The 25,507-nt window shown below is 41.3% G+C and overlaps 1 protein-coding gene across 6 annotated transcripts in view; it reads left to right on the forward strand.

Annotated features, from left to right (window-relative positions):
* The window catches only part of Ptprk (protein tyrosine phosphatase receptor type K), a 495,630-nt gene that overhangs the window by 351,016 nt on the left and 119,107 nt on the right, over positions 1–25,507 (forward strand). For all 6 annotated transcript variants that reach the window (XM_032894914.1, XM_032894915.1, XM_032894916.1 and 3 more), the window contains exon 8: positions 24,715–25,017. In XM_032894914.1, the coding sequence (XP_032750805.1) occupies positions 24,715–25,017 (303 nt within the window). The remainder of the gene's footprint in view (positions 1–24,714; positions 25,018–25,507) is intronic.

Consider the following 25,507-nt stretch of genomic DNA (forward strand, 5'->3'; position numbering starts at 1 on the left):
TTTGCAAGTCTGTAGAACAATAAACGTCGGGCTCCTTGCACCCGGATTGCCTAATCTGTTTGTTTCATTCGATTACTATTGATTATTTTCCATACTTATTATACTCTGCAGACCTGTATTTCTTTCTGCAGTGCCTTCCGCCGTGATGTCATCCCTCCTTAAGTCTAGAATTCTTCTCATCAAACATAAACACTTAAAAAGCCAGCACCAGAATTTTAGTAAAGATGAGCTTCAATTTTTTTAAGATAATTCCTTATAATCATCTCCTGTTAATTCCTTATAATCACATCCTGTTGTTAATTGTGTATCTGTACCATTATCTGTGAGCCAAATGAACTGTGACTCAGAAACACTTCTGTGGTTGATAGTGTTCACCCAGCTAATCAGAGGGCTGCTTGATATCAAACACTCCAGTTCTATGACTGTGCTCTTACCCGCATCTCACACTCAAGTTGGCAAGTTTACTTTTAATAGTGTGGACTCCTTGGACAGGCTTAGGAAGAACAGCCAGATCCACTCTGAATCAAGCTTTGGATTCATTTTTCTTTGCTTAGACATGATTGACTGACCAGCCACCTGTCCGGTACTTTCCTTTGGTTGTGAAACATGCAGTGTGTTACAAGAGTATTTTAGAGAAATACTTTGTCATTACCGTTGTGTAAGAATGTCCCGATGTCCCCGTGGTTGGAGTGAAGCTCCAGGGTAAAGTGCAGGGGTTGTTCTTGAGAAAGTGTGTGTTGCTGTGGTTGGAGAACCTGCTCTGAACTCCCAGCAGTGGTGCACTTTCCTTGCTACCTGCCCAATGATCTGGATTCTCCAAGGAAAGACACACAGACACACACACACACAGACACACACACACACAGACACACACACACACACACACACACACACACACACACACCCTTCTATTTTAATATGCCTTAAAAGGCTCAATGTCTGGGCCACCCCTCGACTCCCAGGTTGCTGATGCCCCCCCCTCCCATACTCCTGAGTTATTATTACTAAAATCCATCTTTGCTGCCCCAGACGCAGGCCTGCAGCCCCCCTGAGCCCAGGTCCCCGTCTCTTACATGTCGAGAGTCTCTCTGTCTCTGCGTCCTACACTTCTCAAGCCTGGACCTTCTCCCTTTCTGGCATGGTGCCTTCCTCCTCCTGCATTCTTTGCTCAGGACTCCTAAAAGTCCTGCCTCTGTCTTCCTGCCCAGCCATTGGCTTCCAGCAACTTTATTTACCAAATTTTATCAAAACCAACTGGGGGACAGGGACCCTTAGCATCCTACATGTAGATGTGTTAATTCCCGTGTAATTTCGGGAACCCAATTAGCATAATACAAGCAATAAACAAAATCCACAACAAGCATGCTGCTCTTCTGTCCTGGTTTTGCAACTTTAAAGCTGCTAGGGCTACCACATGTCTATGTTAATAACAGTACGCAGGAAAACTGGCGTGGGCAGTGCTTTGCCACCGCAGCGTGATGACCTGAGTTCAGTTCCCACATTGCACATTGCACATCAAAAACTCAGTGTGGTCTGCCATCCGTGTGTGACTCTAGTGCTGTGCTCTGTGAGCCGAAGACCTGTGAGCTACTGTGTGAACTATGACCTATGACCCCTGAGGAATCTCCCAAGTTTGACCTTTAAATACAAACACACATGTACACACACACATTCACATACACACACATGCACACACCCACCTGTGCCCATGTACATGTGTTATATTTAAAAAACATTGTATAGAAAATCTCCATCTTAGAAAAGATGTACCTTAAAATGTGATTTATTCAATATAAGAGCATGTGTGTGTCGACTTTCAGACTTTTAATTCTAAGTTGAACACTAGTAATAAAGCATATCTTATGCATATCGTATTTCAGAATCTATTGTAGACTTTATTCAAAGTCTACTATCTCAACTTTCAAAGTTGATTTAAGACGTGTATTAGCATACCCGTTTGATTAAAAAAGGAGTATGTAAAGATTTCCTACTTTAGTATGAGATTTGCCTTCACTGTTTTGATTCATTTTAAATGGTTATTATTAAGAGGAGGTAATTACTTGCTAATTTTCTTTTTATAATCTAGCTTCCCTCGTAAACTGATTTCCCTGCGGCATCTGCCTATCTATATATTTCAGCCCTCTGCCACTCACTGTTACCTGAGTATATGTTTAAATTGTGCCATGGAGATGCATAAGCCTTTGGAACTAGGATGATCACTCCTGATTGAATGTGTAGTCGTAGAACACGTGACCTGGGCAGGTGAAGATGAGTCCTTTGTCATTGACATCTTACGTAAATAGGCTACTGGGCCCTTGAGGATACAAGGCTCTCACTCACTCGGATGCTGCACGTGACCATCTGCCCAGGAACAGTACACTGTTCAGATGCCCTGACGTCTAACCTGACTGTGGGGTGTGGCTGAAGTACAGGCCAGTTAGCCTGAAGTTGGCAGAGTGCTGAGTGCCCGAGGCACATACTAGAGTACTCTCTGTTGTATCATCATTTTCTGGGTGGGGATAGCAGAAATGAGGTCCTGCTTCCATGCTAGTCTTTAGCACACTACGTAGCCAAGGGCGAGTTTGAGGTTCTGGTCCTAATGCCTCTACCTTCCCAGGGACTACAGGATGACAGGCCCGTCCCACCACACATGTTTTAGGCAGGGCTGGGCATGCTGACACACACTCCAGCTCCTAAGCTAATTCCCACCCCTCGTCATCATCTGGAGCATGATAGGGAACAGAGGAGTGAGTGATGGGATTGTATTTTAGCATTATCAGTCCATGGAATTTTATCTTTATCGTTAAAGACACGTGCACAGAGAGATGCATGCATAGCAAGTCATCCAAGGTGACACAGAAACATTTAATATGGACTCCGCCTCTACACTGTCTGCCTGCTCTTAACCATTATCGTCATGTCCTAGGATTGGGCTTTTGGCCCTGCCCGGGGACTTTCCACTGGCAAGCCTTCTGAAACATTTCTCTACCACGTCCAACTAATTACCATCTCCTGTTTATCTTTCAAGGTGCAGTATGAGCCCATTCTTTAAGGAAGGCTTTCTTAATGCCTCTCCATCAACAGCCCCTTGCTATCTCTTGTAACAATTCCTTTTTCCTTTTGTAGCATAGACGACACTCTGAATCAAACTGCGTAGGCCACCACTGGGAAGCATAAATAATGTATTTTGATATTAAGCCTAACACGCATGATGATAGGGTGATGTGTGGATATAGATGTGAATACGTAGGACATGGTTTCTTTCTTTGGAGTTAATTTCACATACGTGGAAGGGTTTGCTTCTTTGGGTTTAAAAATATTCTTATCAGGATAGCATTGAGAATGTTCACTAAAAATCTTTTAAGACTTCAGGCCTTTTTTGTGAACTAGTGTGTAGTTCTGTGAGTAGTTATATTTTGTCTCTTTGTGTGTGTGACTATTAGCAAATAACTTTCTTTTATAATTGGACATGCAACAATGAAGAGAGAACTTGGGGTAGACAGGAAGTAGGTCCCTCTCCATGACAACAGAAGCCCTGAGGAGGAAGGTTTCAGGAGCACATAGCATGACTAGGAGCCTGACTTCAAGAAACTCCATTGGAGAAGGCAGAGTGCACTTGGCATACAATCTGCTTTTAGTGAGTGCACAGAGGGCTGTGGAATCACATATCGTAAAGGGAAGATGAGTTCCATGCCAGGCGAGACTTGAATGGCCTTCAAGAAATCACGCTACATTCAGGGAATTAGTCTGTTCAATTTCACCGAGGAAGAGAACGAAGAGGAACGTGGCCTCTGAACTCTATGTGCTAAACTATATTTAGCCCCTATGTTAGTAAAGGCTTAGTAAATTATTCAGGAAGATTATGGCTCCTCTTCCCCTGGAGATATTATGTAAGGACACGGAAGCTCTTGTCTGCTCTGTTTTGACAATGATCGTGCCCTGGGCAGAGCAATTGCCATTTTAAATAACCTGTCAAGAATCCTTCCATTTCTCTGAACCTGTACTATACGTGCTTTTGCTGTTACTACTGTTGCGGCTGCTCTTGTTGTGGTTGTGGTTGTGGTTGTGGTTGTTATTGTTGACTGGCATGTGCTTCCGGTCTGCTACAGGTTTTATAACGTATATCTTTCCTTGCTGAGCCTAGAGAGATCACTGTGACTTGTTGTGCTACTCACTCTCCAAGGTAAAATCAAGCACTAATAACTCACATTAACTGTATCAGGACTAGTTTTTAAATCTCTTAATAATTTTTAATGTTCTGCCATGAAAGCAATACACATTTTTTTTTTTGGTTCTTTTTTTCAGAGCTGGGGACCGAACCCAGGGCCTTGCGCTTCCTAGGCAAGCGCTCTACCACTGAGCTAAATCCCCAACCCCTCAATACACATTTTTTATGAAACTCCATCCCATATACTAGTATTGGATGCAATTATTTTTTTTTTACATATTCTCTTCATTCTTTTTTAACAAAATTCTCTGCAATCAATCCAATGTATAAGTACCAAAAACCACAGGTTAACAGCATTAAAATAAAATATACAATAAAGGCTGGGCAGATGGCTTGGTGGGTAAAGGGCTTACTGTACAAGCATGAAAATCAGTCCAGTAACAAATATCTATAATGGTAATGAAATGAGGATTAAAAACTGGAGAATTCCTGGAAGTTAACATGCTAGCCAGTTTTCCATATGCAGTGCTGGACACAGGAATTCCTGTTAAGGCTGAAGCCCATGATGAAAACCTGAAGTTGCCCTCTGACCTCCACACCCATGCTGTGGCCTACCCTTCACATGAAGATTTCAGAATACACATCAAGAGGGATCTAAAGTATGGGTGTAAGCCACGGTTCCATTTCTAAAAGTAACTTATGTGCCGAGCAAATATTTCTCCCAGCCAGATGTCTGATTCATCAAGATTTATTTCGCCATTCATGTGCAGAGATAGTGAGAACAGAGCTAACATTAGAGGAATAAATTTATTAAAGCTGTAAAACTTTTACCAACACTCTCCCCCTCCGCCTTCACAGGCGAAACTGAGCATCCATTCAGCCGTAAGTCATTTATAGCCATACTTCCTGCGCACGAGATATCATCCTGGATTCTGGGAATATATAATGGAAATGAAGTTAGAGGCGCTCAGAGTCTGCAAAGAGGCACGGGAATATAAACTGATAGTTTAAAAATATAAGGTCCGTGATACATTCTCAGAACACATGCGCTGTCTGAATGAGGAGCTGTGGGCATGGAAGGGCATGGATTTAAGAGGCGTTACAGGTTGGTAAGGAAAGTTAGCCAGGGGCATGGGTATGGGAAAGAGCATTCCTCGTAGCATTAGAAGAAAGATCAAGCAATGGATCTTGGGTAAGGAGACTGCATGTGGCCCCGGATAGCTGTATGTCTCAGGTAGAGAAGAAAATGAGAATGGTTTGGCAAAAAGACAGTGAAGAGGAAACTGAGCCTAGGTCGCTGAGGAATTTGCTGTGCCCTTTGCTATGGAGTTTTCTTGAATAGGTTCATCACCGTTGTACTATCTAAAAATGGGATGAGGGATGCCTTAATGGAACTTAGAAAACACAGTTCCAGAGCTGGGGAGACCGCTCAGCAAGTGTAGCTCTCTGTTCCAAGCCGATGACCTGAATTCAATCTCGGGTACCTAAACGATGGAAAAGGAAAAACAACTTCCACATGATGTTCTCTGACCACACCACACATACACACATATATACACAGAAACACATACCCAGCAGATAGAGAGTCTTAATTTTTTTAAAAATGAAATCCAACTGTAAATGTTTTGTCCTATATTGGGAACACGTAATTTTGTGTACCCTTAGGGCAACTCTTAAGATAGAAAAATTCTCCTCTAGTCCTTCCCTTTTATCTTTCTAACCTATCGAGTGGTAACTCAGAATTATAGGCCGATGAAAATGATCTCTAGCAAGTCTTTGGTGGCTGGCAGTTCTGAGCATTTAGATCTAACGTGAACCCAGAAATGAGATATTTCAGCGCAAAGTTCTTTTTGTGAGCTGTCAGGATTGGCAACTCTATCTTCCTCAGAGGCTAAAAGGTTAATTATTTTCATCTAAAGACCTATCCTCTGTTTTGTTGCACTCAGAAATACACGATTTTTTTTATGTTTTATTGAAACATTGGATGTGTTTTCTGATCTTTTTCTTTTCTTTACTTTTGCTAGAAGAACAGAAAGGCCTTTTGTTAACACAACAGTAATTATTTGATTTCTTTAATAATCACCTACCTTAAAAAAATCATTCCAGTCCTCAAAATTAGCTACAGTCATGGCTGTGGTCATGGCTTGAAGGATTTAGGCTGGGTCATGAGTCAAAAACGAGCGCAAAACAGTTTGGGCAAGACACTGGAAATTACTCCAATGGTCTTTAAAGGTTTAGTGAGGAGTAGAATAGATGTGTTGCTCTCACTCTTCTTTTAAAACCCGCGTGAACCTCCCTGCTGTTCTCTTTCAGCATGGGAAGAGAATCATCTATTCCCTACTGGTTCTTTTCTCGAGTATGATAACCATATTCAGTTTTTATTACGCCCTTCAATACTGACTCAAGATCAAATAGTATTATGCTTGGCTCTTGGCTGTTCTCAGGTGAATAAAAGTTCTGCCTTGGCATCTGGGTTTTATTTAAAGTTTCCAGTGAGCCAACATCACCTCTCGCACACATAGCTGTGTTCCTCTTACGCTGAATTGACTGCATGGAACCCTAGTCAGTAGTCCTGGTTCTTGATAAAAAAAAAATAATAACTTTCAGCCTCCCATCTGTTTCTTACATCTTCAAGAGCAAATCCTCCGAACGTCAGTGTTTTGTTCAAGTGTTAAATGGAACGTCAGCAACTTGTTCCAAGAGACACGCATTAGCCGATGGCGTGTCATGTGAGCAGTGTTCACTGATGTAGGCATGTTTCCTATAATGCCTCCTAGTTTTCAGTGCATGACGGATATCATTAACTTTTTCCCAGTCGCATTGCAAACCGCTCAGCGGTAATATGGACGCACTTTGGATTCTAGGAAAATCAGTTTGAAGTGCCCAGTTTTTATTCCTTCTTGTTTTGGCCACTGAGATGATTAGTTTCATGATTAAAAATACCCACCCCCCCTTTTTTTTTGTAAACCTTGCTTGGTTCGCTCTATGTGTCATCAAGTTTCCTTTAGATAAGACAAGGGCTCAAGTCAGTGTTTGGAAATACTTTATTGTTGACCGTGCACTGTGATCTAGAGATCACTACTAGAAAAAGTCCCAAGTTTAATTCATATACTGAGCTTTCTTCCTTCCTTCTTTATTTCTCTATTCTTTGATTGCTACTGATCATGGACAAAGGACAATACATTTTAACACTGTAAGATAATTCACAATATTAGGGTTATGTGTGTTCTGTGTGACAAAGACCTACCTATGCTTATCACTGAAGGTCAGTCTTATGGACACATCTTTTGGAGACATTAACATTTTATAGCAGCAAAGCAGTAATAATTTAAAAAGTATATTTGATATGAGTAAACAACACCCAGCTTTAATATAAGGTGGCTGAGACCACTGGAATAATGGTGGTGGACCATTGAAAATTAAAATTTCTCTTCCTTCTCAGTCTTCTGGAACATGCAGGAAAGGGCACCCATGGGATGTTTACTTAGAAAGTTGATGTGACTGCATTCAAGCTCAGGTATTCTGAAGTTTCACACCACCACTGTAAAATAAATGTTTGCCTCGGCACAGGGTCATCATTTACACCTTCATATTCTGTGCTAAGAGCTTCTTTCTCTCATCCTGTGTGGTAGGAAGTAAATATCTGTGGACCAGTCCCAATATTTTGGAGGTGGGACTTTGGGGGAGGTCATGGCATTTATTGACATTGGAACTGAATTCTTGCAAAACCGATCGTGAAATTCTCTCTTCTCCTCCTGTGTAGAGTCAAGAGGTATTTGTTTTTTAGAGACCGTTTCGGCTTTAAATAAAATGGTACGTTTCAAGCCCCTTCTTAGGAGCCCTGAGGGAGCTGCTTTCTACTGTCTCCTCCTTTCAGATAGTTTGGATCACTAATTCCTCACCAGTGCAACCTTAAAGGGAAGAAGCTGGAATAGCAGGGATAGAATTACTGTTAGAGCGATCAATGCCAAAGTGATACTGACACTTTGACACAAACAGTTGAGAAATAAGTTAAGTGTGTGTGTGTGTGTGTGTGTGTGTGTGTGTGTGTGTGTGTGTGGTGTGTGTGTGTGTGTGTGGTGTTGGTGTTGTGTGTGTGTGGTGTATGGTGTGTGTGTGTGTGTGTGTGTGTGTGTGTGGTGTGTGTGTGTGTGTGTGTGTGTGTGTGTGTGGGGGTGGGTCTTGCTAACTAGTACTCTGCTTTGCTCTTGGCCTGATGCCCTGGTGACATAATAAAGCAATAGAGAAGTCACTTTCGGACTCATGTGAAATTAAAAGAAAATTGCAAGGAAGAATCTGTTGACGATAAAAAGGAACTGAATGTGTAAAAGAGGAAAATCCTGGTCTCTTGGAGCCCATTGCTTGGCATGTGCCCATGCAGAGGGCTGCTGTCGTGCTCAGTGGGAGGTGACATTGCAATTATGTGTCTCAGTATGAGGCCTTCCCAGTGACATAGGGCTACAGTGACGGAATCAGGGTGTCCACTGCACATACTGAAATGACTTCATGCCTTCTAATTACTGCAGATTATTGTGATTTTAGGCAACTATTTTATTGTATTTTAAAAGAAATATGACGGAATGATATACATGAAAATAATAAACGTATTATTAATGACTGCCATTTTTATAATTTTAATAAAATAATTGGTAATTCTTATTTTAATACAATAATTGGTCATCCTTTTATCTATAATAGAAGATATATAATATATTAATAGATATGTTAATATATAATGTAATATAATATAATATAATATGTCACCCTGGCTGGCCTTGAACACATGGAGATGACGTGAATAGGCATGCGCCTTGACATGCCCTGCTATAATTATATTTTTAATTCAATATGAATTATGGTCAAAGAAATCAAATAAATAATATTTATCTCTCTGTAATTTATAAGGTATATCCAGAGGACTTATTAAGCCTTCTGCCTTACAAAAGTAATTTCAAAATACTTTGAAAGTATGTGTTTCTTCATTGGTTGATGAGTCATGGTTATCAGTTACCTTGTTCCTTTAGGAAAATTCTGCAAAAATCTATTCTCAAGAAATAAAACTGAAAACCCGAGAGCAAACACAGCTCTTAAACACTTTATTTTTGTGATTTATTTGGGCCTCTTCAATTTGCTGCAGTGTGTTTTTCTCCTTAAATCATAGAAAGTACATTGATAGCCCATTAAAAATCCTAATTGTTAAAGTAAAATTAGGTTATTTGTCCAAACACATTACTAGGTGTCTGGATATATTTTAGCCTTTTTTTTACATGCAAATTGCCAATACAATTTAGTCATTCAGAAAATTAAAACTAAGTGGACAATTTTGCGGTTCGCAGCCATTTTCTTTGTAGGCCGTCCTGGCCTTGAACTCGTGTGACTCCTTTCTCTGCATTCCTAGGGTTATAGAGTACACCTGGGAGTCACCATGCTTGGCACACCGGCTGGTTATTTTTTACATTAAATCCAGTTTTAAGGAACTCATGTTACCCTTTGCTGTGTACTGATATTTTTTCTTGGTTGGTTTTTGCTTTATATTTGCAGAATGTATTCCACAACTTTCCCCCAAAAAGCATTGAAGTGTACCAGAATAATATAAGTAGCTGTGCTTTGATTTTGACATTCGGTGCTGGGAATGTCCTTGAGTCCCCACTCTTCAAAGACAAATAAACAACAAAAACTTTCATACAATTCTCCCCAAAGCTTTATATTCAAAACAGGAATTCTCGAAATAGTCACTATTAACATTTAATGACATATTGAAGGTTTCAGTGGTGGAGAGAAAGACGGTTTGCATTCATGTATGAAGATAAGTGGGTATGCCCAGGGGATTCGGTATTGTAGAAAAGCTTTGAGATTAGGGGAATTACCTATTCTTTTGTAAAGTTTTCTACTTGTTGGGTGGCTGTTAGACTTTCAGCAGTCTTTATTTCCACTCAGGTGTTTCTCCCAGCATCACTGTGTGTCCATAGTTTTTTTTTTTTTTTTTAATTATTTTTTTAAGACCTCGGATGGTGAAAATAATTCCGGAAATCGTGTATTCAAAACATCAGGTTGTGTGCAAGAATACAATATTGTGTTGTCTCTATGTTGTGTAATAACATATGTGTGTGAATAAGTAGCATCAGAAGATGCACCTTGGAGGTTAGGACAAGAAGAGAACAAGTAGACAACTCTTCCCAAGCCCTTCAAGGTGTCCAGGCTGACCCGATGCTGTTCGAGCCTCTCCTCAGGAATGCATGACCCAAGAAAGCCAGTGATAGCATCGTACCACAGTGTGTGCAGCTCACTTTCTGAGCAGGTTATGCTTAGCCAGTTACATTTCTTCTTCCTGCAACTTCATTGTTTGAAGCCCATTTTGTGGGGTTGGCAGTGTTGGATATGGATGTAAAGCAACTGCCGGTTACGTTATGTGTAGACTGACTCCTGTGCCTAGCCCCTAACTCACTGTATGTTTGGGGTGAACAGGCTGGAGGGGAAGATTTTTGCCGGTGAAGGACTTTGACCGCCAGCACAACTACAGCAGTTATTTTAGGATACATGTAACATGTGCTAACACAGAAAAGTGAGGAAACTTGTACCGTGCCACTCTAACAAGCAGGCTGGTTAAATCCTTCGAGCAACACTCAGTGGGGGATGATCCCAGGAGTAAGAGAGCTTGATTGACAGTAAACTCCTGGTAAACAGGAATGATTCAGGTTCCAATTAGAAAACTAACTTTTACGTCTCCGTGCCAAAGAAATTTAATGTGCATCTAATGGCACCATCTGTTTTACAATGTGACCTAAAAACCAATTGTTTATAAATTAAGCTCAGTTTATGTAGAACGTCTCACTTCTGAGCTGGGTTATCAAGTCATCTGAGATAGGAATTCTTCCCATATTCTGAACATACCGTCCACTGAGTTCCAGCGCTTTTTCTTTCTATCTTGAAGAAGTCTATTTTGATAATTTTTATGCTCATATCCCTCTGATTTCCTGACACCTCCTCTAAAGGGAAAATCGCTTCACGTTGTTATGTTCACTGGTTTCTTGCCCTGGAGAATGATACTTGCACTGAAAATGAAAATGAAAACAATTGGGGGAATCAAGAAAACAAAAGGCTATTCATACCATGGATCATTAACTTAGTCTGCCTTCGTGAGAATGTGTTTAAATTCTTTTCAGGAACCCATTTTAAGTGTTCCCTTCTTCTTCGCCTTTGTTTCTAGCAGGGGAGGGGGGCGCTCCACTAGTCCTCTCCTGCCAATCTGTGTCGCCCAGGAACTTGCCATCTTGTTACTCGTCTTGGAATCTTCACACTGCTTCTCATACTCCATATTAAGACGGCTCTAAGAGGATGCCTCTCAGGTGTTTACCTCCCATAGCTAAATTCAGACATAAATTTTTTATGGGCAGTTTTCAATGTCAGTAAAGAGAACCATCCAAACAGCAAACATTGGGAACTCACGTTGCAGAAACTTGCTTGTGGCCAGAAGTCATGCACTCATTCAGCCAAGGGTTTCTCAGCCCAAGGCATATTGGTACAGAAAGATAAAAATTGTCGAACATAAGTAAAAAAATATATGGTTTTAGCTGGTGAAAACTGCACAAGAGAAAAAAATGTAAAGGTAAATGAATAATGGATTTTAAACAAGGTGGTCAAGAAAACCATCATCCAAGAAGCATTTGAATATCGCCCTGAGGACTGAGGTAAGTGGATAGTAGAATGCTTTCGAAGGAGAGAAGTGCAAGTTTGAATGCCCTGCTTTAGGCAAGAGAGGTGGCTGCTGTGTTCACAAAGTGTGGACAAAGGTCAGAGCATAAGGAGAGAGATCACGATCACTACAGGGACTGTGGAAGTGCTCCTGAAAACTCACTTGTCCCCTGGCTTAAGTACGTAATCACTTGGAGGGGAGGTTGCATATTCCACTATGATATGATATATTTGGCTCTTCCTGACAACTGAGAATGACAAGGAAGGGGGAAAGGAGACTACTCTGCTTTAGTTTTTCAGGCCATTTCCCTAAATGCCTCCAGATGATTATGGCTAAGGTCAAAGTCAAAGCAAGTGGTCAGCCTCTAAATATACCTAGGAGGAAGATTGGAGAGAATTGATTGCCATGTGTGGTCTGTGTGGGATGAAGGGAAAATTGGAGCTGTTTTCCTGAGAGGATCACATCTGTTCCGATTGGGTATTGTATGTGAAAGGCTCAAAACATCCATGTTGAGATGTTTGACATGTAGTGGATATGCGTCTGGAGGTGAGGGAATAGACCCACTGAAGATTGACACTCAGAGATGCTCATGTTTCCCAACTAAACACAGGCCGTGTGGGCAGATCTTACCTCCCGAAACCACTCTGGGAATTGACTATAACTCTTCAATGAAAAGCATCCAGCCACGCTGTAGAAAAACATCTTTGTTGGTGACTCTGTGGAGATGTCCTAACGTGACCTTGTGAATTTCATGGGCCTCTTTCCCCATTAATACATTATTCTGACCACATTCAAGCTGATTTCATATATCCAGGGGCCTGTGTTTACACCACAAGGGGAACTGAATGAGCAGCCTCATGTCCTCCTCCCCCACATTGAAATCCTTAGCAATTAGTATAGCCAATTTGGCCTCTCTGTCTGGCCCATTGATGTTTCCTTGTGACTATTTAGTGGAGATAATTGTTATGAGGATCTAATTGTACCATTTATCCTGCTCTACAAATGCATATATTGGGAAATGATTATTCAATATTTCAGTAACTCATAAAAATGAGTTAATTGTGGTCCAGTTTATGTGAGCACAAAGTATGTACATATAAGGTAATAGGTTGCATGATGATAGAGGACACTTGAACAGACAGAAAGAATGGAAGGCCCCACTTGATAAAAGGACTGATAAAAATCTCAGCATTATTAGATGTACAGGCTGGAAGAGCTTCAGTAAGCAGTAACAGTTGTCACTAGGGAGATCTACAAGGGAAAATATGTTCTAATGACATGAAATGGAACAGACAGTGGTACTCAGTGGACCCTTTGCTTAGCTTTGGTATGTAATGAAAGACTCAAAAATGGAGAGGTGTGGCAGAAGAGATCAACACTGTAGTAAAATAACTTGGTTTCTAGTACAAGAAAGGGTTTTCGGTGTATTTGTTTAGCTTGTGAAATCTCCAGAAAATTTTGAATGGATGAATTATATATAAAATCAGCATTTTGAAAGATCTGCCCCAAAGAATCCTCCAGAAATATTGATGGGAACAAGCTTCCCTAATGGTTCAAGGGTGAAGAAATAACAGGAAATGAAATGGCTGTCATCTGTGGAGCCAAAATACTTGGCAATAGAAGAGGGGCTGTGTGTGGCAGACAGCACAGCCAGTGACACCTTCAACATTATAGTACAGAGACACACCTTTGAGAAGTGCAAGAAAGTGAATAAGAACACTCGGTGAACGATGATGGTGTAGCTCCTAAGTGATGTTCTGTGTCAGCATTTAGATAGAAACCTACAGACTGTGGACGTTCCTGGTCAAAAGTTAAGCCGATGTGGTAATACAGATTCAGACGAGGAAAGATTGAGCTGGAGAGATGGCTTAATGGTTAAGACTGCTCTTCCAGAGGTTCTAAGTTCAAATCCCAGCAACCACATGATGGTTCACAACCATCTGTAATAAGATCTGATGCCCTCTTCTGCTGTGTGTGAAGACAGCAACAGTGTACTTGTATATAATAAATAAATAAATCTTTAAAAAAATATCATGATTACAAATGTAACATGCGGATAGAGAAACATAAAATAAATCGCCAGTGTTTGCACTTAACACGCATGTTCTGCACAATCACTGTTCTTCCATAAACACAGAGACCAGGGATAATAATTAAAGTGTTTTATGAGGATTTCGCATTCAGAAACAGGAGAACCTGTTGGTTACTTTTTTGGATTTCCTCTGGAGCCATGTAGAGTCATTAGTGGTATAAGGGAAGGTGTCTGCACAAAATGCCTTCCGTAAAATAGTCAGTGATACTGCAATTGCTTTTTTACTTTCATAGCTTGAATGGATTTCATCTTTTGTCAAGGCCAACACAGTGAGCATTAAAATGGCCACCCATGCATGCTCAAGGAGGGCCTTATTATGTAGCTTACTGCAGGACATTTCTTAAAACGTTGCTGAATACTTTCAGGATTTGTATCACGATAAACACGTTTAATAGTTCTGGTATTCCCACATCATATAAAGACCTTACATAGACATAATTAGTTTAACTGTTCAGAGATACTTATTTCTCACGGAAAATAAAATGGTAATTGCACCATGCACGTGGGAGAGTAAACTTTTGGAGTTAGTTGAAAATATTAGCCTCACCTAATATTTATTAATGTTGCATTAATTTAAAACACTATGCATAAATAATACGGCCGTGTTACATTTGTTTTTAAGGTAACAGTATCACAAACCAGCTTTGGTCATGGATTTTGTAATCAATGCATTATTTACTCTCTTTAAGATAACCATACTTACTTCTCTAGCCGTTAAAACAATGTTAGCCCTCCATTGCCTCGAGAGGCCATGAATCTTCCGTTTTAGCATGGGCTCAGATGTGCCAGGTAGAAGTTAAAGAGTTCGTTATTCTTCTCTCTGTCAATTTCCTAATTTACAAATGAGCTGAAGCAATTAATGCTTGCAGGTTGCCTGTATTAATTACAGTCGCAGGCAGATTTGCGAGCAATTTTGTAATTCTTTTTGTCACATCTTCTCTGTGTTTACTCTCTCAGCTCGATGCTTGTTGACACACTGATTCATGTTTGGGTGAACCAGATAAGTTTTATTCATCTGGAGGAATGAGTATAAAGAGGTCGGGTCCCATAAACATGAGCACGGTTCTAGTGTGTGTAGGCCATATATCTAGTTTTAATTTAATCTTTGAAAATGTCGAGGGATTTCTGCCGCTAAGCTGTACAAATCGATAAAATTTATAATCAAGGCTGTCTAATCTCCAAACCTAATATAAAACCTCACGGCTATTGATTATATGTGAAGGATCCGCGAGCTGTTAATCATGCATGAAAGCGCAGAATAAATGGTGGCATCGGAGAAGGAAATGGACTAAGAATCACCAGCTCCACAGCCCTTATCTTCCTGTTAGCTCCCCGAAGCAAGCACGCGGCCAGGCGTTTGTGTTTTATGAAATCAAGCCGAGTGCTAAAGCATTTCGATGGCTGTGATCACCTTTGAAGTTTCTTGACCACTCTCTCTTTTTTCTATAATAACTCAGAAGTCTCTTTTCTCCAGATATGGGATTGACGCAGTTCAGTGTCTTTGATCAATGTCTAGAAGGAATGGAAGGGTAGTACACTGTATGCTACACTCACCATTATGCTGAGGGGCAAAATGGGATGTAACATTTTTATGGTTAATTTTGGGGGGGGGGGATTCCAGACCGTCCGTGCCCTTAGAATACCGCAGCAGTCGTAACACCCAGTCATTATGATTGACGGATCCGGTTGTGCAGTTTCCCTCCGGAGGAGTTTGGAGAAGAATATGTATTTTTTCATTTCTTTCAGGCCTAGGCTCTCAATGTAAAGATATTTAACCTATAATGCAAGTTGGCTTTTACAGACATCACTGATGTACAAGGTTAGAATATTTTACAGAATGCCATGGTGCAGTGGTGGGGAAGGCTACTGGGAAGCCATTGAGTCGAGGTGTATGTTCTGTCATTCTGAAGTGCTATTATTTCAACATTATTAGTCTTTATGGGAACAATGAAGAAATTAACCTGCCCTCAAAGAATCTCTGGAAAGGAAGGTAAAATGAATCTGTTTGTAAGTCATTGGGTTTGGCTTGGTTTTAAGCTAGGGAGGTTTATTAGAGTTTAAGAAGAAAACCTCCAGGGCAGGTAAGGGGTAATATCTCAGCAGGTATGCAACGGAGAGGAAGGGAAAAGAGAATGGGGAAACAAAATGGAGAAACAACATAAAACAAACAAAGAAAAGCACCATGATATTTGCGGTAAGCCAGCAAAGACGTCAGCCGCACGGAGATACACAGACACATGTTGGGAGGAGTTCTTACAGAAAGAAGGAAGACCAGAGTGCTCAGGAAAGCACGCTTACATGCTTAGAACAGAGATTAAAGAGAAAACAAGTTTTTCTGAGTAATTACAAAACTTAGGTAGGCTTCGCTTCTGGGAGAGTGTGAGCTCCTCTGCCGGGGCCAGGAATTGTGAGCTTATACTATGTGTGTGGCTATACTACGTGTTATAAAGTTCTGTTATACAGTTTATTTCTTAGGAGTAACAAAAACTCACTATTTCGTTAAGTTTGTCTTAATGCTAAAAATCTTATAAGAAAATGAAGATCGTTTCTATACTGATCGTTGATATTATTTCCTTTAAATCTCCCTTTAAAAATTTTCTCCAGGGGTTGGGGATTTAGCTCAGTGGTAGAGCACTTGCCTAGCAAGCATAAGGCCCTGGGTTCTCCGAATATAGACAGTTAGCCTATAGGAATTGCTTTGAAGTTTTATTTAAGCAACATGTGTGATAGACAGTGTACGGTAACTCCGTGTGTTCCTTGAGCTCGGTTGCGTGGTCTCACACACTGTAACATGTATGTAAGTATGTAAATGAAACACAGCTAAGGGTTCCTGCAGTTTCAGTTAGCCAATATATTTATTGGAAGAGAAAGACATTGCCTTCCTTTTAACTCATGCCAATCTTTTCTTTAAAAAAAATCAAACTGTTTGCTTAGTCGTATTATAAGGAGGTCGTGATGCGTACAGCGCGTGATGAGCTCCAGCAAGGCTCGGGAGGCCAGTGAGAACGACTTGTTCTGTAAAGGGAGGATATGCTGAGTACGGCTGTGATGGCACCTGGTGAATATGACTGGGATTCTGCAGGATGGCTGAGTGAACCAGACACCCTCTGTCACTGTGTCTCCCTGGAGTCTAAGCATGTCACTTCAACCACTCAGCCGGAAACGCAAAAGAACTGACAGTTGCTTTGTGATTATTCCTGGTCCTGAGGCTCCGTCACGTTATAGCACTAATCAAGCCGTCCCCTCTACTTGCCGTTAACGCGACCTGACCCGTGGGAGCAGAGATGAGACTGTGTGGGCTAATGATGCTGTAACATTGAAAAGACATGAAATACGAAGGCTCGATCTCTCTCCGTTGTTACCATGAGAAGAAGAACAAAAACAGAGCTACTCGAAGTAAGAATAGAAAATGCTCTTTTTCCTTTTTCTTTAATTTTTAATTTACGTGTGTCCCAAGATCGCCTCTTGCTCCTGCTTTGGATCACACTGGCAAATATCTCCCCTGACAAAGAATTCATTTCCCTTGTGTTTGTTTTCATGAATGGAATGGAGACTGCGTTTTGCAGCGAGCCCCTAAGATTTCCGGTGAAAAGACAGCCGGGAGCAAGCAGTTCCCGCCCTGCCTCAGCGTTCCGAGTCTGTGTACATCACTGAGAGCTTCCTTGTGGCCTTCCTCGTGAGCTCTGGGATGTCTTTTATTTTTCTCTGACTGACAGCTGGATAGGAAGTTTTATCATTCAAACCCGATTCTAGGGAAGCAAGATCCTGGTCCTCTGTTCTCTTATGGTTTTCATAACCCCTCAGAATAACTGGAGATAATCACTACAAAGGATATAAACATTGACCTGTCTTGCCTCACATTGTTTAGTAAGTACCAAAAAGAAAAAGAGAGGAAGGAAGGAAGAAAAGAAAAAAAAGGAAGGAAGGAAGGAAAGAAGGAAGAAAAGAAAGGAATGAAGGAAGGAAGAAAGAAAAAAAGGAAGGAAGGAAGAAAGAAAGAAAGAAAGAAAGAAAGAAAGGAAGAAAGAAAGAAAGAAAGAAAGTTCTTTTATTGATACCTAGAGTGTGTTCTTGCTATAGTACAGTGGCTCAAAGTATCAGCAGGTCCCTTCTGTCCATGTGGCCTTTTTTTCCCCAACCATGTGACAAGGATCATAATAGCTCTTCATCCTATCCTATCAAGTTGAATTCAACAAATGACATATTACTTTCCTCGGGTGTAAATTCCTGCTTTGATCTGTTTTAAGGGAAAGTGGATGCAATGAAGAATGGCGTCTTTACCCATGTGCCGATACCCAGTTTTATATATAATACTGGCTGTGGACTTGATCCAGTTTTTGCCACCCCTTTATAGTTATTTTACGTATAATATTGCCTTTCTTGCTAAAGTAGCTAAGAAATAAATGAACAATAAATACTAGAAAGAATAGAGAAAATTGTAAATGTTGATGAGCAGTACTTAGCCAGCTAGGTGGAGCCTCAAATTCTGATAATTCTCCCTGCATTAACAGATATTATGGCTCCGGGCACATATGTAGCAGAGGATTGCCTTATCTGGCATCAATGAGAGTAGAGCCCCTTGGTCCTGTGGAGGATAGATGACCCAGCATAGGGGAATACTAGGGTGCTAGGGTGGGTAGGGGAGCACCCTCATAGAGGCATGGGGAATGAGGGGAGGGATAGGAGGTTAAACTGGGAAGGTGGATAATATTTGAAGTGTAAATAAATAACGAATAAAATAAAATACTGGAAATAAAGCAGGATGGAGTACTGCTACTGGAGTAGCAGGATGGTTTAGCTGGTGCTGGCCCTTGTTTAACAAGACTGGCAACTTAAGTTTGGACTCAAGTTTGATCCCAGTTTCCCTTGTGATGGACGGGGATAACAGTTCCCATAAGTCTGCCTCACTCTTCTTTTCATGTGTTGTGGTACATGTATGCAGATGCATGCACTAAATAAAGGAGTGGGAAAACTTAGTAGTACAGAGATCTACTTGAATTCAAAGGAAAGGAAAGATGGATAAAGGTTTCTGCCTCTCTCTTTGTATGTGTCGTCTCTGTTAAGAGAGCTCAAAATTCCTCTGACAAAGGTTAAACTTCAGAAAAACTGGGCTTTGCATTTCTTTCCTGTCCTTTTGTTTCCTCTGCTTCCAGCACTGTCCGTGACATCAAAGTGCACACTCTTGGGGTTTCTCAACTGCTCTTTGAGTCCTAAGGAAACAGTGTCTACCCGGCCTTACCTCTTGGTTGGCGGTGGGGGAGGGGTATATTCAGTGAGCAGTGGTTTCAAAACGAAGTTGAGTGGTCTGTTAATGTCGAGCGTGTGCTGTATCTCTTACCCCCTCAGTGTGGAGGAGTGCCCGACTCGCTGATCTCCGGCCTCACGTTAAACCGTTGTTTTTCTCTGATGTTATACAAAATGAATAAGCTATTCTGATGTATCTGCTGGTGTAGCTCAGGGAGCGATGTCTTTCTAGGTAAGCTCTGGGCCTTGAGTTTGATCCTTAGCACCAAGAAAGATGGAAGAAAGGGAGCCACACGGGAGGATTTTAAGAAGATAAATTCATTCCCTTAAGCTGAATTCTTAATTGTTATTAAACCATTATTCTCTTTTAAGATGCAAGGATGAGCGCGCACACACACACACACACACACACACACACACACATACACATACACACACACATACACACACACATACATACACACACACACACACGTACACATACACACACATACACACACATACATATACACACACATACACACACACAACCAAAAAACACACATACACACACACACAACCCCTCACACACACATACATACACACACACATACACACACACACACACACACACACACACACACACACACACATACACACACACACACACACACACACATACATACACACATACACACATATGTACACACACATACACACACATACATACACATACATACACACATACACACACACATACACACATACACATACACACACACACATACACACACACACACACACACACACACACACACACACACACACACACACACACTTTCTGGAAGCGCTTCTCTTAATCTAATGATACAATCTCCTAACATTTTACAAAGATGGATAGTGAAGTTCAGGGTTGTTTTTTCCCACACATGTGAAGAGGAGTCTGAGCTTGTAGTACGTGGGCGTTCGTGTTTGGCGTACTTGGTTTGTCTGTTTCAGTTTAGAACGCACAGTGGATTCCCATGTCTTAGCATTGAGGGACCCCACTGATGGAGTATGATTGAGCGCAATTCGTTTCAATGATTTTTAAATCAAACAAAAAGTAACAAGCCACTATACTCTGGGCAATATCAGTGACACATGATATTAATCTTTTAGGAGCTAAGGTTCTAATAGAAAACATTGTGTAAACACTAGTATCTATCCAAATACAGATCTGGCTGCATGGTTGCATGGCTCCTTAGTCTATAAGAAGTGAGCTCAGGCCTGAGGGACACGGGTGAGGATTTTAGCCTGGGATGGTTCCTAGCAAGATCACACTGGGATGAGCAGAATAAAGATCTGGTGCCTGATATGACCTCTGCTGTTCATCTAGTGGGACTCTAAAACAGTGTATTTCTTTAGAGAATAATAGCGTGAGTTTAAAATCTATGCTGGATTTTAGTGGACATCCTTAAGTTCTCTGTTGAATGAGCATGTAGTTATAAATCATTACCACTCTCTTCCTTTCTAGGCCTTTCTCAGTCTCTCTAACACTATTGTAATCTCTCCATTGTGTTCCCCTCTCTCTCTCTCTCTCTCTCTCTCTCTCTCTCTCTCTCTCTCTCTCTCTCTCTCTCTCTCTCTCTCCTTGATATCCTGTCTTTGAAGGGATGCATATACCCTGCTTCCTTCGTCGTGGAAGGGATGCATGCACCCCTTTCCTTTATGGAGGTCGACCAAGGCCTCTGTTCAGATCTGTTCAGAATGCCTCCCAGTTATTTAAAACACAAATTACTTCAATTATTGCCTCTATGCTTTCCTTCCTAAAACATAAATTAGTACAATTATCGCTTGTTTGCCTTACTTCCTAGATTAGGACGTGGCTAAATGGATCTTCACATTCCTCGTTTCTAGTGCACTCCATGGTTAACAGAGCAACGAGTAAAGGATAGTGACTCACTCTGTATGTCACCTCTTCACCGCAGTATCTTGATGTCTTCTTTTCCATCAAGAGCACCATGTTTTCTAAGGTACTCTGTCTGAGCACGATAGTTATATAATACCTATTTAGATACTTGAATCCGAAGACTCATCCAGTTTTTCGGTTGTTTCCGCCAATGTGGTGTGTCTTCTGTCTGTCCCTGATGTCCCTCCTTACTCAGCTCAGATTCTGTCCTTACACACTGCAGTACTTTTATTTCCCTACCCCAATGTCTCTACATACGATGTCACCTCCAGCTCTATCTTTTCAAGGCAGATTCATTGACTACATTGACTTTCTGCCCAGAAATTTAGTTCAAGCTCAGTTCGGTCTCCTAGCACAGCATCAAAATTTGCTCAGTGTTTGTCCAACCAGTCTTTCCTGCATTTTTATCTAGCCGGGTATTTGTAAGGCAACCAAATGGGAATACGTAGTTTTCTTTTCTGCAATTATGTTCTCCATTTCTTTCCGTCTTAGTCCTTTTGCTTTTGTATTATTTATCTGAAATATGTCTGTAGATCGAGACTCTGTCTGCTGAGACCTAAGGCACATGTCTCCTCTGTTTGACAAGCAGAACTTATCACTCCCTCTTGGGTTCAGATACTGCCGTGTTCTGTTCGTGTCTCCCTTAATCAAAATATAATCTTTTTCTTGTTTTATCATCTTCCATAAATAAGAGGTAGGCTCCTCAGGCCTAACACTATGTTTTATTCATTTCACTACCTTCTGGACCACTTTGCATACCTTCTTCACAGAGTCCATTTTGCTTCGTGTTACATGAGTTACTTGGGGGCCTTTTATAGGATCATTTGCTGCATTAAGAGTTCTACATTATTGTGCTTTTCCCTAAAGTTCTCATAACACTTCGCCCAACAACTCCTTCCACTTCTCGCCTCACCTATATCTAAGTGAGCATAAGAAGGGACTGGGTTCCAAGCCAGCAAAGACTACCTAGCAAGACAAAAACGAAAACTGTAAAATTATGTTTAAATCTCTCTTTAACAAGAACATGGTAACCAATTGCATTTATTCAATCTGTGGAAGCAAAAGAGCAATGGAAGTAACCTACTGACTTTGTTGAAAAACTCTTCGTCAAAAATTCTTTTCTTAATCAAATATTGGCACGGAAATTTTGGTGGTGACATACATAGGACTTAATTATATCCTTTTTCCTGATTCGTATTGAATTTCATATGTAATTCACTATGAATACCAAACAAGCAACATTCGAATACACACAAACCTAATTATCCGAGTGCTAACTTTTGTGAAGTAAGTAATTGTCCTAGTTGGGTTTTTGTTACTGTGATTTAAAAGGGGGGGGGTATTACTTCTCACAATCAGACTCTGTTATCATGGAAGCCAGGGGAAAAATCTCAAGCAGAATCCTGGAAGCAGGACCTGAGGCAAGTCTATGGAGGTGTGACATTTACCTGCTTGCTCCCCACAACTCTTCAGTCTGCTTTCCTATACAACCCAGGACCCCCTGCCCAGGGTGAGCACAGCCCTAGCAGGCTGGACCCTCCTATGTCAATAAACATCAAGAAAATGGCTTCTGCCCTCACCCTCATGCCAGTTCCATAAAGGCAGTTCCTCAGTGGCAACTCAGATCCGCCTAGGTTTGACAAAAGTTAACCAGGACAGCAACTTATCCATCCTCTGCCAACTCTGAGCTATGTGAGAACTTGGGGTACACGTAAGACACTGACCTCTTGCGTGGTGTCTGAGACGGAATTAGATTGTGGATTACCTGTCAGCTGCACAGAGGTGAAAAACAGATCTGGGGAGAGGAGATGGTTAGGATGTGTAGGAAGAGGGAACGCAAGATTCAGAGTGAGAGGATCTATGTAAACCTGTAGCATCACTAAACAGGAGATCTTTCTCAGTGGTGGTTTCTGTCATTGATGTCCAGGGGTCACTCATTTAAATATTTTACTTCCTCATTCTGGATACAAATAAATACTTTATAGACAAAGTATGATCCAAGTTGACTTTGGTCTCTGAGGGAAAGTCTTGCTCTCTGGCCATAGCGAAAATTAGTTTCCCTAGCGATGAATGGAGCTAATGTAGCTGTTATTGTTCAGTCAGCTGCTGGATTCCAGAGAAAAGACTGATGGGAATTGGCACTACACTGGATGGATCACCCAGTGGGAAAGCATTAGCATGGAGTTAAATACACGAGAAGGATATGTATGATCACAGAGCCACCACCCTCCTTCCGGTCTCTCCGTGTGCTCTTAGGACAGTAAACAAGATCTGATCTGGTACAGCAGCCAGACGGAAGTCTGAAGAGCACCCACTAACACTTGAAACCTGTGCACTAGGTTCTACCAATGTCTGTTTTGTATGTGTACACGGGGAATATTTAGATTTGAAATTTTAACATATCTGCCACTTGGGATTGCTTCCTACCCCACACTAGAGCCACTGAGCTGGATTCCCAATCTGCCCTTGCATCTGTGTCACATTCTAATTGTTTTTTTTTAACACCAAACATAAAAATGAACAAAAACATCCAAAGCGGGCCCTTTTCCATGTGTTTTGCTTTTGCCCTTGCTGACTTCAGGTTCTTGTTGTCAGCAGTGGTATCGACCACCCTGAGTGGGTTGAGGAAAGCACTAGTAAGACCTTGAGCGTGGCCTCAGCTTTTTTACTTTTATCTAATCGATGTCTTAACATTTTGCTGTGTTCTGGTTTCCACGCTGTATATGGTTCACCATGGTCCTGACTTTCGTGGAGTAATTATTTTGATTAAGTTAGACAATTAAAGTCAGTCTTGCATGAGGAACGGATCCCGCTGGGAGTCGGTGATGGATGGACTCCAGTATTCTGAGGGTTCAGTCAGGCCAGCATTTTCCAGCCCAGTGAGCTCTCCCCTCCTCATTTGGTTAGTGTGACAGCGAATGGGTTGTTAGACCCGCGTGTCTTAGAAAATAAGACACAAAGAGATCAAGAAGGCAGGAAGATGGTGCTGCTATCCACATGTGTCCTGGTGATTTTTCTACATCTTTTATTTGTGTTGATGAACAACATCATTACTGAAATAATTAGTGTTAATTAATAGCCGGGCCATTTTTGGTAAATGGTAGTTTAGTGTTACAATTAGACTAATTAGTACACACCATAGCTTAGTGACATGACAAATCACTGAGCAGAGCACGTTGACTCATGTCCCTTCTGATGTATGAGCTAATCTACTCGCTTAATAGTGATGAAGGAAAGCGACAGGGAACTGGACAATCGCAACCATAAGGCATTGTTTCCACATCTCCGCTTCTCTATTTGCTGCTTGGTTACCGAGTACTAGGAAATGTTGTTTGATGTTTTCGTTCTTTTCTCACTGTTGTGTCCCAGTTCCGAAAACTAAAGTAGGAAGTCTCCAAAGCTTACCAAAATAAAACTGAACAGGTATTGACACTAAAACCCAATCATTCTCTTGGCAAAACACTAACAGCCAAAGATTCTCTTGATAGTCACTGCGTCCGTGTATGCCGTGTCACGTTCAGTGTGACACACTTCCAGAAGCATTCACGGTCAAGTTGACATCTGTCTGCAACTTTGATTTATTTTTGCAGAACCCATGCGAACGCCAAAGACTTTGAAGATTGCTGAAATCCAGGCAAGACGCATCGCTGTGGACTGGGAGTCCCTGGGCTACAACATCACGCGCTGCCACACTTTCAACGTCACCATTTGCTACCATTACTTCCGCGGCCACAATGAGAGCAGGGCCGACTGCTTGGACATGGACCCCAAAGCCCCTCAACACGTTGTGAACCATCTGCCACCTTACACAAATGTCAGCCTCAAGATGATCCTAACCAACCCAGAGGGGAGGAAGGAGAGCGAAGAGACAGTCATCCAGACTGATGAGGATGGTACGCTCATGTTTATTATCTTCGGGGGGCGAGGGTTGAGGGGACCAAGAACGACGTCATTTCTACATTGACCCTACAGTATCCATCCCTGAGCCAAACCCGGAAACCCACCAAGTTTTCTCATCCCAGTTTACCTCTAACAAGAGACGTGTTCTTTAGAAAAGAATCCAAATATCAAATGACATGCACCCATGCTGTGTTTTCAAACAGTGATGAGTAAAGCCTGAATCAAGCTCTTCTTACCAAGTGGTAAGAACAAAAGAGGTTATTGTCCACATCAATATATCAGTCACCCTTTGGCAAACTTACTTTCTTACACATTGCGTGTGTGTTTTGTAAACCATACTAGCTGCTATTGTTTTCCTAATATTTGAAGATAGAGTACTCCCTCTGGTTGTAAGTCTGTGTGTGTGTGTGTGTGTGTGTGTGTGTGTGTGTGTGTGTGTGAGAGAGAGAGAGAGAGAGAGAGAGAGAGAGAGAGAGAGAGAGA

This window comes from Rattus rattus, chromosome 2 (genome assembly GCF_011064425.1).
Source record: "Rattus rattus isolate New Zealand chromosome 2, Rrattus_CSIRO_v1, whole genome shotgun sequence".
NCBI classification, from domain to species: domain Eukaryota; kingdom Metazoa; phylum Chordata; class Mammalia; order Rodentia; family Muridae; genus Rattus; species Rattus rattus.